Consider the following 15,338-nt stretch of genomic DNA (forward strand, 5'->3'; position numbering starts at 1 on the left):
AAAACACAAAGAGATAATTACTTTTTCTCATTTGACTGTAAGCCTGTATCTTTCTTTTTTAGTTCCCTGAAGTCTGAATGTGGTTTGAATAGTAGATTCTGAGCTTCGCAGACCTCATCATTCCAAGGCCCACATATTTTGTAGGTTATAGGCGGGGCCTACATGAAGCCACTGTGTAAAACAGAAAGTGGTGCTTCGAAGGGAAGTTGCAGTCTGTGAATTTCTGTGGGGCAGCAGAGCTTTGGTGAAAACTAGGAAAAGGGCTTCCTTTCTCTGCACAAACTCCCACACTAAGGGGACCTGTTTGCTGAGGAACACGCGGGCTGGATTTGCGCCCAATTCACCTGTTGGCCTAGTACCCTTGTGCAGGTCACAACCTGCTTATGATATATGGCTGTCCTGATTATAGATAGAAGAAATATTTTCTGCCTCAGCAGCATCTGTTATAGGCAAAACCTAGGTCTCTAGGTTTTAGACATGTTTCCCACCAGTATTTGAGTGACAGTTGGACGACAGAGAAAAGAGAGAAATGTATTTGAATTAAAACTCTAGAGACAAATACAAACAAGGTGGGGTGATCAAGGTGTTTTCAGTAGATTTAGAAGTCTTTAAAAATACCTACCTGAGCATGTAATATTGCTGAAGTCATATAATTGAAAGAGAAATAGTTTATGGTTTTATAGGACATTATACTGGGAATGGTTTAAATAATTTATTGGTTCTTTTAAAGTCACCCAAGTGCAGTCTCAATCTGTGAGTCTTTGTGGGCAAATAGAGCCCTTGTGCAAATCAGGAAAAGGCACTCTGTCCTCTGGGCAGATACAGTCCCACACTAGGGTGACTGCTTGCCAGGAAACATGGGATTTAAAACTTCCTTGGATGGACGCTTTTTGTTTTTGCTGAAAAAAGTGTTTCTCTGAATTTCATCTTGTTCTTAGCCAGCCGGATGAGCTTTTGGATGCTCTAACACTCTGGGTTTGCTTTAAGGCCCTCAGGCAGTTTGATTGCATCTACGCAAGATAAACCCAATCAGCAGGATGTTGTGTTTTTTGAGAAAAATGGACTTCTCCATGGACATTTTACACTTCCTTTCTTTAAAGATGAGGTTAAGGTAGGTGCCTGAGTTGTTTTACCATCAAATTCAGAGGACTTTGCACAGCTCTAGAGAAGAAGATTTGTATTTGATATGGGTATGTAAATAGAAGCCCCAGAGTAGACAGTAATAAAAATAGTGGCTTCCTATGACTGAATTTTTTTTTTTAATAAACCAAATTGTTTTTCCTAAGGAGATTTTGTAGAGAAGCAATAGCATTCCTTCCTCATCCTAGATAAAACACAGAAAGGAAATAGAAATGCCAGTTTTTATTGTTTATTTTGACAAAAGCATAATTCTTCCAGTGATAAAGACACTTGCCATTTTTAACATGTAAACCTTAAGGAGGTTGTGTAACATTTGGATCTTTGCTGGAGCGAAAACAAATCATGGTAATTTTTAATTATGTAAAAATTTAAATATATTAAAAGTTGAGAGAAGAGCTTAATGAACTCCCATGTACCTATTACTTACTTTCAACAGATATGTACCAGCATTTTGCAAAATTATTTTCATCTATTCTTCACTCTCTGCCCCGCCCCCTACACACACACTTTGTAAAAATTTCCTAGGGTTTTAATTTTAAAAATCATATTTTCAATATTCATCTCTCTAACAATTGAGAACATTTTTCTTAATATAACCACAATTCCATTATGATACCTTACAAAATTAGTAATAACTCCTTAATATTATCTAATATCTAGTCCATATTCAAATATTCTTGATTGTCTAAAAATGTCACCTTCATTTGGTTAAGTATTTAAACATAATGCATTTTTTTGAAGTCCTTTACATATGATGACAGAGATTTGTTTAAAAACTCCATAGGTTAGTAGTTTACAGCTAGGGATCAACTCAAGTGTGGGATTATTTGACTTGTGAGAGCAGGGAATTCAGCTATCATAAAGATTTTGAGGTAAATACATAAAGGCCAGTGACAGGTTTTTTTTCTCTACTAGGTTAATGACCTTCTCTGGAATGCAGATTCCACTGTGCTTGCAGTTTGGCTGGAAGACCTTCAGAGGGAAGAAAATTCCACTCTAAAAACCTATGGTAAGACAGCTCTAGTACCTCAGCCTTCTGCCCCATAAAATGTAATTGAAAGTAGTAGGCCGTGGAGTTTCCTTTATCCTTTTCACTTAGTCTTGTAATGGAATCAGAGATAACTGAGGGGGGTAGGTAGAGATGAGGGAGTGGTTAGCTTTTGATGGGATGGATTTCAGTTATGTATCAGGCAGGGTCTCTAGAGAAATAGAATCAGCGTAAGCTGGCTGGTTGGAAATTCAGTGAAGAGTTGATGTTGCAGTCTTGAGTCCAAAATCTGTGGGACAGGCCCACAGTCTGGAAACTCGGACAAGATTCTCTGTTACAGTCTTGAGGCAAAATTCCGTTTTCCATGGGAGGCCTTAGTTTTTGCTCTTAGGCTCTATGAACTCTTTGGTTGATATTTATCCACATTATGGAGGATAGTCTGCTGTACTTAAAGTCAGCTGATTATAAAGGTTAATCACATCCGCAGAATACCTTCCCAGCAACGTCTAGACTAGTGTTTGATCAAACAACTAGACACCATAGCCTAGCCAAGTTGACATGTAAATTATCACAAGTCATCAGTGCTTTCTCTTCATGGATGGTACCACTGTAGCAAATAAAAATGCTAGCCAAAGGAATACTGTGGAAGTGAAAGAGAAATGAGATTAGATTTAAGTAAGAATCTTCTATAGCTTTTAAATTGCAAATCAAATTGTAAATATGTATTTTTCAGTGTATATGTAATATGTGAAAACATTAGAAAATAAAGATACGAAGAAGAGTTCGTCCGTAATTCTGTCACTCAGTAATAATCACTATTTAAAGTTTCTTGTCTTCCAGATTTTATGTATACATCTCAGTAAAGCTATGATCTCATTTTTGTTAAATATGTAGGTATGATACCTGCAGTTTTGTAACTTGCTTTTACAGTGTGTCACAAACTTTCCATTTCAGATATCTATCTGTGTCATTTTAAATTGCTGTATATTCATTTATGCTACAGTTTATTAAATCTTAGTTGTTAGACATTTAAAGTTTTGTAATTTTTCACTGTCATCAGTAGCAGTGCACTGAACATTTTTTTCATAAATCTTTTCATTTGCTTGATTATTTTCTGAGTGGCTTTCAAACTTTTTAATCAATAGAACTTTAACTGAAATGTTATTGAGAAGCTCATTCATTCATTTATTCATTCAACACAATAGTTCTAAACCCTGGCTGCAGCTTTAGGAAAAAAAAAATGCTACCAATGTCTTATTTCAGAGCTGCTCTCAGTGTGTTATAATGGGGACTATACATCAGTATTAAATTTAAAAAAAAAAGCTTCCAGGTGATTTTTTTGGTAAACACTGACATTTATTTATTTATTTTTAATTTTATTTATTTATTTATTTTTGGCTGTGTTGGGTCTTCGTTGCTGTGCGCAGACTGTCTCTAGTTGCGGCGAGTGGGGGGGCCACTCTTCCTTGTGCTGTGTGGGCTTCTCATTGCGGTAGCTTCTCTTGTTGTGGAGCACGGGCTCTAGGTGCACAGGCTTCAGTAGTTGTGGCGCATGGGCTTAGTTGCTCCGCGGCATGTGGGATCTTCCCAGACTAGGGCTTGAACCCATGTCCCCTGCATTGGCAGGCGGATTCTTAACCACTGCGCCACCAGGGAAGTCCCCAGGTGATTTTTTAATGTGTAGCCAGAGTTGAGAACCACTGATTAACCAGGTGTTAATGGCTGGCCCTGTGATATGCTCAGGATAAAAGTGTAGCTGCAAGAACAGCCACAACGTCTGTCCTCACAGAGCATGAGCATGTAGTCTAACTTAACCCAGAGGTAGGTTGAAGTATTGGAGTAGCCTTGTTTGAGAACTAGGTTGGATTTGCTGTGATTGCTGAGTTAAGAATTAGTGATGAGGGAGATGTTTAAAGAAAAGAAATTCCTTAATATAATTAAAATCTTCATTTATGTGTGTCATCTGTTTAACAGAGGTTGGCTTTGACATGATTAGGTCTTTTTTTTCCCCAGCTTTATTGAGATAAAATTGACATATAACGTGTACATTCAGGAGCTACAATGTGATGATTTGATGCATGCATGTACTGTGAAATGTTTGCCACAGTAAGGTTGATTAACTCATCCTTCACTTCACATAATTACCATTTTTGTTGTATGGTGAGAACTTTTTTTTGGCTGCGTTGGGTCTTCATTGCTGCGTGCGGGCTTTCTCTAGTTGTGGCGAGCAGGGGCTACTCTTCGGTGTGGTGCGCAGGCTTCTCGTTGTGGTGGCTTCTCTTGTCACGGAGCACAGGCTCTAGAGCGCAGGCTCAGTAGTTGTGGCGCACGGGCTTAGTTGCTCCACTTGCCTCCATGCAAGCTTCAGTAGTTGTGGCATGCAGGCTCAGTAGTTGTGGCACATGGGCTCAGTAGTTGTGGCTCGTGGGCTCTAGAGCGCAGGCTCAGTAGTTGTGGCGCACAGGCTTAGTTGCTCCGTGACATGATGGGATCGTCCCAGACCAGGGCTCGAACCCGTGTCCACTGCATTGGCAGGCGGATTCTTAACCACTGCACCACCAGGGAAGCCCAGTGAGAACATTTTAAATCTACTCTCGTAGCAACTTTCAAGTATACAATACAGTATTGTTAACTGTAGTCACCATGCTATACATTAGATCTCTGGAACGTATAACTGAAGGGTTTGTACTCTTTGACCAACTTCTTCCTATTTCCTGCGCACTACAGGTTTTGGTCTTGTTCTTTTAAGGGTAATTGCATGCTAATCTCCCTTGGACATAACTGCATGCAAAACACCTGGAAGAAAATAATAAGCGTCTTAAGCGTAATACAACATAGTGATGCTAGTCTAGTGCTCTTGGATTGAGTGTTTTAATACTTTTAATCTAATTGCCAAATTTTCTTCTTTCTAAGTCTTAATGGAAAAAAACAACTCACTAAAGCACTGTCCTGTGGTAGGAGCCTTCCATCATCATGATCATAAAGATTGAAGGTAGAGATAGAAATGAACACATGTGCTTCTGACCTTATTGATGCTTAATATTTTATCCTCATGACAAACTATACTTTAACAATTGTTGTTAATATTATTATCTTAATGAAGAGGCTGAGCAGAAAGGGTCATTTGAAAAAGAAAAGGGTGTCCTCATCCCTCTCTAGCAAGTGGTACGAAGTCTGGTCCGCAGACCCCTGCCTCTGATGGCCTCCTTTTCATTTTCCCCTGCAGTTCAGCTCTGGACTGTTGGAAACTATCACTGGTATCTCAAGCAAAGCCTGCCCTTCAGCACCTGTGGGAAGAGCAAGATTGTGTCTCTGATGTGGGACCCGGTGACCCCATACCGGCTGCATGTTCTCTGTCAAGGCTGGCATTACCTCTGCTATGACTGGCACTGGACGACTGACCGGAGCTCAGGAGAGAATTTAAGTGACATGGCAAATGTGGCTGTTGTTGATGGAAGTAAGGAGCTGGAAAGTGTGTCCGTGGGCCCGCAGGGGGCCTGAGCCAGGAGCCTGCAGATGTGGTAGTTTGACTGAAACAGTGCAGGATTTTTGTTTGATTGATTATTCTGGTTGTTTGGTTTGTTTTTACTTGTTTTGGTTTTGATTGCATGGGAACGCCCTTAGGTGAGGCGTGTACTCCCCTGAGAACCATGGTCTCTCCTCTCCCCCTGCCTCCCTCAACTCCCTTTTCTACTACAACCATGGCCTTTACACATTACTGTCTGGGCTTTGAAGACATTGACATTTCTGACCCTGGGTGGAGAGGAAGACAACAGTAGGCTTCTGGCTTTGGTGTGTCAGCCTTGCCTTTGTGCCCCGACATAGGGTTGCGTTGACCCTCACACCACTCCATTATGTTGCTTTATTTTTTGATATATATTTAATTTATATATATAATTTGCTTGCTAATTATATACCTTTCCAGTATCTTCAGTTCAAGTTACAGACATCTGCCTAGTACTCGGATTGGATTGGTGCTTTTTAATTAGGTTGAGGCTTTTTGTTTAGTGAGGGGAAAGAAACTAGGGAAAGTCAGTCTTTCCTGAATAGACAGTTTATTTATTGCTAATGACCTAAAGGAAAACTTGCTTCTAAGGTTGTAACGTGAGTTGATGTACTAATTTATGTTCTATGTAGTGATCATAATACTGATTTTACAATCGTATGTTCTATATAGAGGACTTAACGCACATATGCCTTATTACCAGATCCATGCACAGGGAAGTGCTTTAAGGATTTTGGTTTATTCTGGCTTGGTTGCAGGCCCAGGTTTAAAGCTAGAACTCTGACCTTTTGGCCTGCTTGCCCTAGTCCCTGGCACCTGAAACTCCAAGCCCCGAGATGGACTGCTATAGGCCTGGAGGTGACAATAGCTAGATATAGACAGAGCTCTGACACTTACTTCCCTCCTCTACACTGTATTTAAGCTTATTCATGATAAAAACACCAACAGTTACTTTTAAGAATCGCTGTATATTTTCTACCACCATTATTAATTAGTGGTACTGTGCTGTTCAGATGCCTTGTTTTACGAATTGAACATCCATGTGTCTCATCCTCTTTCTCTCTCGCATGCAGACAGGGTATTGGTGACAGTCTTCCGGCAGAGTGTGGTTCCGCCTCCCATGTGCACCTACCGACTGCTGCTCCCACACCCTGTAAATCAAGTCGTGTTCTCGGCACACCCTAAAAAGAGCAATGACCTCGCTGTCCTAGATGCCAGTAACCAGATTTCTGTTTATAAATGTGGTATGTTCAGAAACTGTTATCAGGATGTTCTGAATCAAATCTCCTACACGAAGGCAAATTACAGTTTGGTGTTGCATTAGCTCTAGGGCTTCCAAAAATTTTGAAGTTTATAATTAATATCATTCTTACTGTGATGTTTAATTGACTTGCAGGGTTTTTTCTGTGTTTGTGGGGGGTGTTCAATCCTACTCTGGCTAATAAGAACAATTCCTTTTGCTTTGTTGAATTTGAAGGGTTAGTTATTTAAGAATAATTCTCAACCCTAGAAAGAACGTAGTATCTCATTACATCCTTAACATTGCCATTGCACGTATTTTCGGTCGATCTCACAGCTTTCCTAGGAGCTGTGTCAGAGGTGGAGCTTTTCTGTTTTATATATGAGGGAACAGCACGCCGGAGGGTTTGCAGTCTGCTTGAGCAAGAAAGGACAAGGACCTCTACTTAGGTGTTTTAGCATCTAATCTAGTTGTCCTTCCACAGTCCCATTGCTGCCAGTTTCTAGTTGCTTTCCTGATATACTTGAAGAACCTGAAATTTGTGAATTCTATGGTTGTATCGTAGGTTATACTGGCTCATGGCAGTGGTAGCCTTGTTTTCAAATAAGTTTTGAATTCTTAGCCTGAAAGGTAGGCAGAAATTTAATTTAAGAAAGAGGTTGAGATGTGGTTATTTTCTAGATTGCTTTATTTGTAAAGTGGATTACCTTCTAGAGCCCATTAAATGCAGAACTCCATATCCTTAGTATCAGGAAAAATGTTTGTAGTTTACTATGATAGTATTTGCATTTTTTTTTTCCTAGGTGATAGTCCAAGCATAGACTCTACGGTGAAACTGGGAGCTGTGGGTGGAAATGGATTTAAAATTTCTCTTAGAACACCTCATCTGGACAAGAGCTACAAGTAGGTTGTTCTTAGTTGCCTTGGACCTCTGGGCACAGAAGCAGCCAGCATTTAGTCCTAAATTCAGCCAGCTGTTATTATCTTATCCTGTACCTGTTGCTCAGTGGAACAAGAAGTAGATACAACACCTTGGTCCTGGTTTTACAGCCTGGTTGGAGAAGTCAGTTACCTATATATCTGAATATCATATATGCTGATGGGTGGCAATGGAGCATAAGTCTTAGGCTGACTTAGAACCCATTCCCCCAACATCCCTGGGGGGATTTTCAACAGGGAAAATCCCATGGGAAAGGTGGAGATGCAGATGGTAGAGCAGAGTGCATTTGCTTACACAAATGAGGATATGTACATTGTTAATGTGCGGCTGACCTAATGCAGTCTCTAGTTTGTTTCATCCTACAATGCAGAACTTTTGGTTGCTGTGTTTTGAGGCTCTCATGTTGCAAATCAGAATGCATTTTCCTATTGAAACAGTACTACAAACAGTTGGATATAATTGAATACCTCAGGTGCACTATAGGCATTGTAAAATGACCCAGAAGCCAAATTATTAATTATAAGTCCATTTCTGTGAGAACCCAGAATTTGATTGTGTTCTATTTAATAAGCCCATGTTCTTAACTAACGCAGTACTTTGTCTCCTGGGCGCACTTATTTCTAAATTAATGGGAATAATGAGCAAATAACTGAATATAACAAAATATTTCTTAAATGCCAATATATGCAGTATATTTAATGAATATATTTCCTGCCTGTGTATGATTTGGGAGCTGTCTGTATAATGCTTAGTAGTTTTTCAAAGAGCATGTACATGGATTATTTCATTTCACAGACTTGAAAGTTTAGAGGACAGATTTAAGGCAAACTAGAAAGCATGAGGAAATTGAGAATATAGTTACATTTTTTTAAAAATTGTGAGAAGGATAGCTCTAAGTCATTTAGAGAAGATTTCATGAAGGGCATAAATAACTTACCTTGAACCTTGAAAAAGAGATAGGTTTAGGATTGCCAAAGAAGGATTGAGAATGTTGAGTGTGGTGGGCAGAAGAGTGTCAGTGAGAACCCGAGGCAGGAATGCTCCTGCGTGGGGCTGAATGCAGTGAAGAGACTGAGTCCAGGGAGAGCTGCTTGAGTAGGAAGATCAGACTAGTGACTCAGCTTTAGTGGGTGCTGAGGATCTGCTGCTTGAGCTGAAAGACAGGAAGGAGCCATTGTGAGTTCCCGCGTGAAGTAGTAAAAACAGGCCCTCCTCCAGTGTCTGAATGCTCCAGGAGGAAGGCATTAGCGGCAAAGGAGTCATCTCCCAAACGAATTAGTCATTTTGATACGAGATGCTTAGGATCCGTTCAGCTGAGACCTAAATATCTGCTGAAGCCTGGTTTGAATGCTGGTAAATGGTAACCATGGAAGACTGCTGGGGTTTATTAGTGTAGGGCCTGGGGCTGTCAGTTTTTCTTGTGTAGTCAGTTTCTTGAAATGTTCTCTTCAAATCTAAAGATCTCAGAGTATAAGGTACTTAATTTTAAATACTAGAAAACTGTATTCTTAAGCCAGGCAAACATTATTTTTGGATTTTCTGGTACTGGGCATTACCTCAGGTTTTGTCCCTCCAAATAATTAGGAGTTGACTATATATAAAGTGGTTCATCCTTCATTCAGGAAAATCTCGGTGATGTTAAAGTTTTATTCATGTTTTGAAAATTCTTCGATGTTTAAAACAGAATTCAGTTTGAGAACAGTGAAGATGAAGAAGTAAACCCACTGAAGCTTGGCCTTCTCACCTGGGTTCAGGAAGACGTTTTCCTGGCTGTGAGCCACAGTCAGTCCACCCCACAGTCTGTCATTCACCACCTGACTGTGGCCCCTTCTGCGATGGATGACGAGCAGGGACAGCTCAACATTAGGTATTCCAACAATTCGCTGTATTCCATGTGTTAATAAGCAGATAGAGTTAGGCTTCTTTTATGAGCATGGGACTTTTTTTTTTTTTTACTTCCAGTGAGCAGGGTTGAGGGGCAGTGGCTTCCTTTTTAGACATATTTAGCAAGAGGGTTAAGTCTAGTTTTTAGTCATGTCAAAATATAGACTAAAATACATCAAGAAGTGGTGAAAAATAGCACAAATGCCAAGAGATGAGGCAAAACATTTTTAAGGTGTGTTAAAAATTTTCATTCACCTTATATTCCAGCAGAGTAATTATTAGCCTATGAGAATTAGCCACTCTAATTACCCTTGTTAGTTATTAAAATCGACTATGAGATCTATATATATGCATTTCATTTTGATTTAGTGACTTCAAAATACTTCTTCCCGCCTCCTATACATTTTGTTTGGCACTTGATTGCATTTATTACTAGAAAACCTCTTCTGTTTTTCTTTGCTAAAATTTCATAGCTCCCTGGCCCTGAGTTTCATTTTGATTCCCGACTGCATCTTTGTCACGTAACAGGTTTCATTAATGAATGTTGTTTTCTGTATCGCAAGCCCTGTTGTGCACCAGATAGCGTTGTGTGGACAGCTCCGAGAAATCCTCAGGTTTCCAGTGTCAAAACTCGGCACCTTCGGCATACATTGATAGTAATCCCCAGATTCACATGTAATTAAAGTTCTGCTGGTTAGGTTTAAATTCTGAAAACCGTTGTTGCAAAATTAGGAACTTTCTTTATTGTATACATGAAGCATATTCCAAATGCAGTCATTAACTTCTAGTCTTTGAATGATACTGCTTCATATTTTTAAAAAAATATTTATTTATTTATGATTTATTTTGGCTGCGCCAGGTCTTAGTTGTGGCACGCAGGATCTTTTTTAGTTGCGTCATGTGGGATCTAGTTCCCCAACCAGGGATCCAACCCGGGCTCCCTGCATTGGGAGCGTGGAGTCTTAACCGCTGGCCCCCCAGGGAAGTCCCAGTAATGCTTCACATTTTTAAAGGTTTTGTGAATATGTCTGGATGCAGAATATGTTCTAGCTGCATGCAGACTTAACAGGGGCTTCCTTTGGAAAACAGAGCAATTTACATTAGAAATGCCTAAATTATGCATGTTTCTACTACTAAAAATTTGAAATTTTTTATCATTATCTTGTAGAAGGTAAATGCGGTCATCTCATTTGCTATAAAGGAAGTGAGAAGTCATTTAAAATATAGTTCTGCTGCTTTGACTTTTGTTTCTCAAAAAAGACTATTTTGTTCATACAAAATGTTAATGTCTTTGACAAATATATAGTCCCCCAATCAGCTTATAGCTTACATTTACTATAGCTTGTGCTTTGTAAAAGGTACCCTCTTAAATGCTTTTCCTGTATTAACTCACTTATTTCTCACAACACCTCTCTGAAGTATGTACTGTTGGCGCCCTCATTTGACAGCTGAGACAGCTGAGGCACAGAGCAGTTTAAGTAACTTGCCTGAGATAACGCAGGTGGAGCCAGGATCCAGTCCCAGCCATTGTACCTCCAGAGTCTATTCCTTTAACTTCTCAGATAACTTATCCTCCCCAAATTTGTGGCATCTTGGGGGTTTTTGTAGATTTGTTTAAAACTCTTTGAATAAATGTTAGCATTGGCACCATTTGCTTTTATCGTACCTCTTCCACTTCCTTTAAGACATGTCTACTCTTGTTCATTGACTCAGGAAAAAATATAATGGCAATAACAGATTCCTCTCTTCCCATTAAGGGAGACCCACAGATTTCTATGAATGAATATAATAGCAATATAGGTATTAAGCGTGCTCACTTTCCCACAGATTCACTGCTTTATTTAATGCAATAAATTGAAATAAGTTGCAATAAGTTATATAAAGTTGCTGCCAGAATAGGAGTGATGACCTCACAATGTAGACAACCTACTTATTGACATTGTGGAAAATGTCATGTGACAGGTAATTGCTTTACCTGGGCTTGCGCTTGCAATAGTTTATCTGTTAGTGTGTATATACATATGTGTGTGCATTTATTATGTTTATGTTATATTGAAATAGGCAGTGCAGCACCAAAGGAAAATTGCTTCTTTTTCTGTTCTGCAAAATCAATGAAATGTCACTACTTTTGAGAAAAACAGTCTGTTCACACCTCCTTCACTTCCTTTGTTTTTTATTTTACTCTTGTCAGTTCATCTGTGACAGTGGATGGGGTCATAATCAGTCTGTGTTGCAACTCCAAGACCAAGTCAGTAGCACTGCAGGTGGCTGGTGGTCAGATACTTAAGTACCTTTGGGGTGAGTATCAAAATGTTAGGAAAGCGGGGGCTTCCCTGGTTGCGCAGTGGTTGAGAGTCCGCCTGCCGATGTAGGGGACACGGGTACGTGCCCTGGTCCGGGAGGATCCCACATGCCGCAGAGCGGCTGGGCCCGTGAGCCATGGCCGCTGAGCCTGCACGTCCGGAGCCTATGCTCCATGGTGGGAGGGGCCACAGCAGTGAGAGGCCCGCGTACCGCAAAAAAAAAAAAAAAGTTAGGAAAGCATGTTTATGATTTACGTAGATATTTAATTCTTGAGTACATATACTTGTATCTTATCAGTGTTGCCGTGATTATTAGGTCTTTTAGCTACCCTGAAAAACCCTAATCTATAGAGTAGAATTAGCTGGTGTGTTCTCCCTGTATTTTCTCTTGTAATGAACTGCAGTACTTTACTGAGTTTCCAAAACACATTTGGAAAGTGATTTAAATTGCATGTTAAGTATTTATCAAGTATTAATGTAACAGTTTTTTTTTACAAAGAGCGGATCAGCTCTTGGTAAACCTCATCTGCCAATCCTGCAGAATCACCCTCTCTGGCTGTTGAACCGTGGAAGAACCCTGGTGGATTTCCTGTTCGATTTCCTTATCCGTGCACACAGACCGAACTGGCCATGGTTGGAGGAGAGGTAAGTAAACACAGGCAGAAAAACTTACCACTTAGAGCAGTGACCCAGGAACTGATAGCATTAAGTAGAAAGAGTGTGTACTTTGGAGGTGGACCTGGGTGTCCACTAAATCTCAAGGCAACAATGAGAAGTTACTCTCAACAATGAGAAGTTTCCTGAGCCTCAGCCTCTAAATCTCTGGAATGGGATTAGGAGATTGCATGTAGTAGTTAGTTGATTCCTTTCCTTGGAAGTATAAATTCAAAAATAGAAAAATGCAATTGGCAGACTTTTATCCCCATTTGTACAAAACATTCAAAGTTAGTTGATAAGTAACTTTTGGGGACAACAGAAATGTAATCTTGAAACTAGGATTCAGTAGGTTATCATTCATCAAATATTAGAATGCCTATAATTGTGGCCGGTGGTAGATACAGTGGTTACAAAACCAGACAGCTGACTAGTTCCTGCCCTTCTGGAATTTTTAATCTATCAATACGGGTATGGCTGTCCCTTCTGATAGGAGAATGAAGTAAATGAGCAGGGTGTAATGGTAGAGAATAGAGAAGTGTTTGAGGCTAGTTAGAGGATGGTAGCTGTGAGGATGGGGAGACCAACTTTTGGTGGTTTGGGAAAGCCTCTGGGAGGTGGTGGTGTATGTGCTGAGATGTGAAGAAAAAGAAAGTTCTATCTCTAAGAAAGGGAGAGTGTTCCAGGGAGGAGGAACTATCCATACTGTGAGCTTAGGAGAGCTCAGCTTCCTCAAGGAACCTAACGGAAGCAATGGCTAGTCCTTAGTGATAGGCCATGGGAAAGAGCGTGGCTTTGCTCATTTAACATAGATTGGAAATTGATGATTTTAATCAGGGAGTAGTGTGATGTGCTTCATGGTTTGAAAGGTTATTCTGGCTGCCCAGTAGAGAGTAGGTTGAAAGGGAGGAGAGTGAAAGTGGCTGTGAGTGGAGGCAGTGAGGGGCCAAAAGGTGATACGTTTGAGACATGCATAGGAGATAGAAACGGCGGGGCTTGCTGATGCACTGGATGGCCTCATAGCACACTTTGCACTGGACCAACCACATCTTAGGCATCTTCAGTCCGCATTACAAGGACCTAGATGTGAAATCATAGGACAATGGAACCATGTAATAGAAAAGTTTGGTTTAACTAGTTTGGTTAGAATTGTTTGTAATTTCATATTTTATTTCTTTGCAGGAATGTGTCCTCGGTCTGACTGATAGATGTCGCTTTTTCATCAATGACACTGAGGTATCAAGGCTTGTTCTGACATTGAATCCTTTTCAGTCTTGGCTCCAAGTAATATAGCTAACTCTCCCCTTTGCCTCCCTGACCTTTTGTAGGTTGCTTCAAATATCACATCATTTGCAGTATATGATGAGTTTTTATTGTTGACGACTTATTCCCATACCTGCCAGTGTTTTTGCCTGAGAGATGCATCATTGAAAAGTAAGTTTTCAGTGTATAAAATAGAAAATAGTCCCTGTTCTAATATCGTTTGTCCTTTGAAGTCTTGATGACTTAAGATTGTTGCATACTTTGGCTTTTTATCATGAGTCCTAGACTGGAGAAAACTTCTAAAGTTCATTTACTTAGCCCCTAATCTCAACATGATATCTCAGTTGAATCACTCCACATCAGTTAGCAAAGAGAAGGAGGTCCTTCCTTAAGCAGCACATCCTAAGGTAAACAAACAATTTTCAGGAAATTTTTTAATGTAACTAATATTTTACTTTGAATTACCATGTAGGCACCAAACTGGCAATATGCTCCATCTTCTTTGTAATCTTCCTTTTCTCACTGTGGCAACCCTCCATTGTATATCTGAAGGACTCCATCTCATGGCTCATAGGAAATCGGCTGCATTTTCTTCTGTGTTCCGCGTCCCCCCACCCAGCGTGTTTGTGTGCGCATGCACACAATTTTCTTATGAAAAAAAAGCCCACTTATTTTCTTTGCTTCTATTGATAACTTGGAAACAGGGAATCTTTCACTGATACGATCGTAGCTTTATCAGTACACTAAGACAGAGAGAAGGTGCCCAGTCCTCCCTGTGTTTTCCATATCAGTTGAGACGTTGTGTATGGGCATGTGCATGAGGGCTCTGTGAGAGAGCACAAAATTCTGGGATAAGATTGTTTATCAGAGGGGCTAATGGTCTTGAGGCTGAGTAAGAGAGCAGTGCGGCTTAGTTGTTAATTGCTTCTTTCTACTTTGGATAACATGCAGTTTCAGCTGCAGTTAGTGGAGAGTGGCTTGTCCTGACAGTGATTCTTAAGGCTTAGCCTACGGTGTCTTTAGCATTACAGGCAGGTCTGAGCAGCAGCCATGTGTCTAATGGGGAATCTCTGCGGAAGGTGGAGAGGGGTTCACGCATTGTCACTGTTGTGCCCCAGGACACAAAGCTTATATTACAGGTAAGCTGATTTTTCGGGCTATGTTTCTGATAGTCATTTGACAGTAAATAGCAAACAGAATTCTTGTGGATTATATTTTAAGCTGTTTTATCATTTGTGTTAATTTATTATAAGCCTTTCCTTGCTATGTTCTCTGTTAGCTTTATACAAAGGAGTGTTAATACAGGCCTTGCACAGTAAGGCTAAGAGGGAGACTTCTTTTAAAAGTCAAAATAAGTTTTGAGCACAATTAAATTTTGCCAAAGCTATGCTCATTTTACAGTGTTGTGTTAGTTCTCTAAG

The 15,338-nt window shown here is 40.1% G+C and overlaps 1 protein-coding gene across 8 annotated transcripts in view; it reads left to right on the top strand.

The window, feature by feature from the left end:
• The window catches only part of ELP1 (elongator acetyltransferase complex subunit 1), a 61,829-nt gene that overhangs the window by 15,414 nt on the left and 31,077 nt on the right, over positions 1–15,338 (top strand). For 7 of the 8 annotated variants that reach the window (XM_073806358.1, XM_033858376.2, XM_033858374.2 and 4 more), the window contains exons 9-19: positions 988–1,111; positions 2,056–2,149; positions 5,355–5,585; positions 6,707–6,877; positions 7,677–7,776; positions 9,498–9,680; positions 11,889–11,995; positions 12,542–12,645; positions 13,837–13,890; positions 13,983–14,088; positions 14,941–15,056. In XM_073806358.1, coding sequence (XP_073662459.1) covers positions 988–1,111; positions 2,056–2,149; positions 5,355–5,585; positions 6,707–6,877; positions 7,677–7,776; positions 9,498–9,680; positions 11,889–11,995; positions 12,542–12,645; positions 13,837–13,890; positions 13,983–14,088; positions 14,941–15,056 — 1,390 coding nt within the window. The remainder of the gene's footprint in view (positions 1–987; positions 1,112–2,055; positions 2,150–5,354; positions 5,586–6,706; positions 6,878–7,676; positions 7,777–9,497; positions 9,681–11,888; positions 11,996–12,541; positions 12,646–13,836; positions 13,891–13,982; positions 14,089–14,940; positions 15,057–15,338) is intronic. The other variant, XM_033858372.2, reaches the window with a different exon arrangement.

This window comes from Tursiops truncatus, chromosome 6 (genome assembly GCF_011762595.2).
Source record: "Tursiops truncatus isolate mTurTru1 chromosome 6, mTurTru1.mat.Y, whole genome shotgun sequence".
Lineage (NCBI taxonomy): Eukaryota > Metazoa > Chordata > Mammalia > Artiodactyla > Delphinidae > Tursiops > Tursiops truncatus.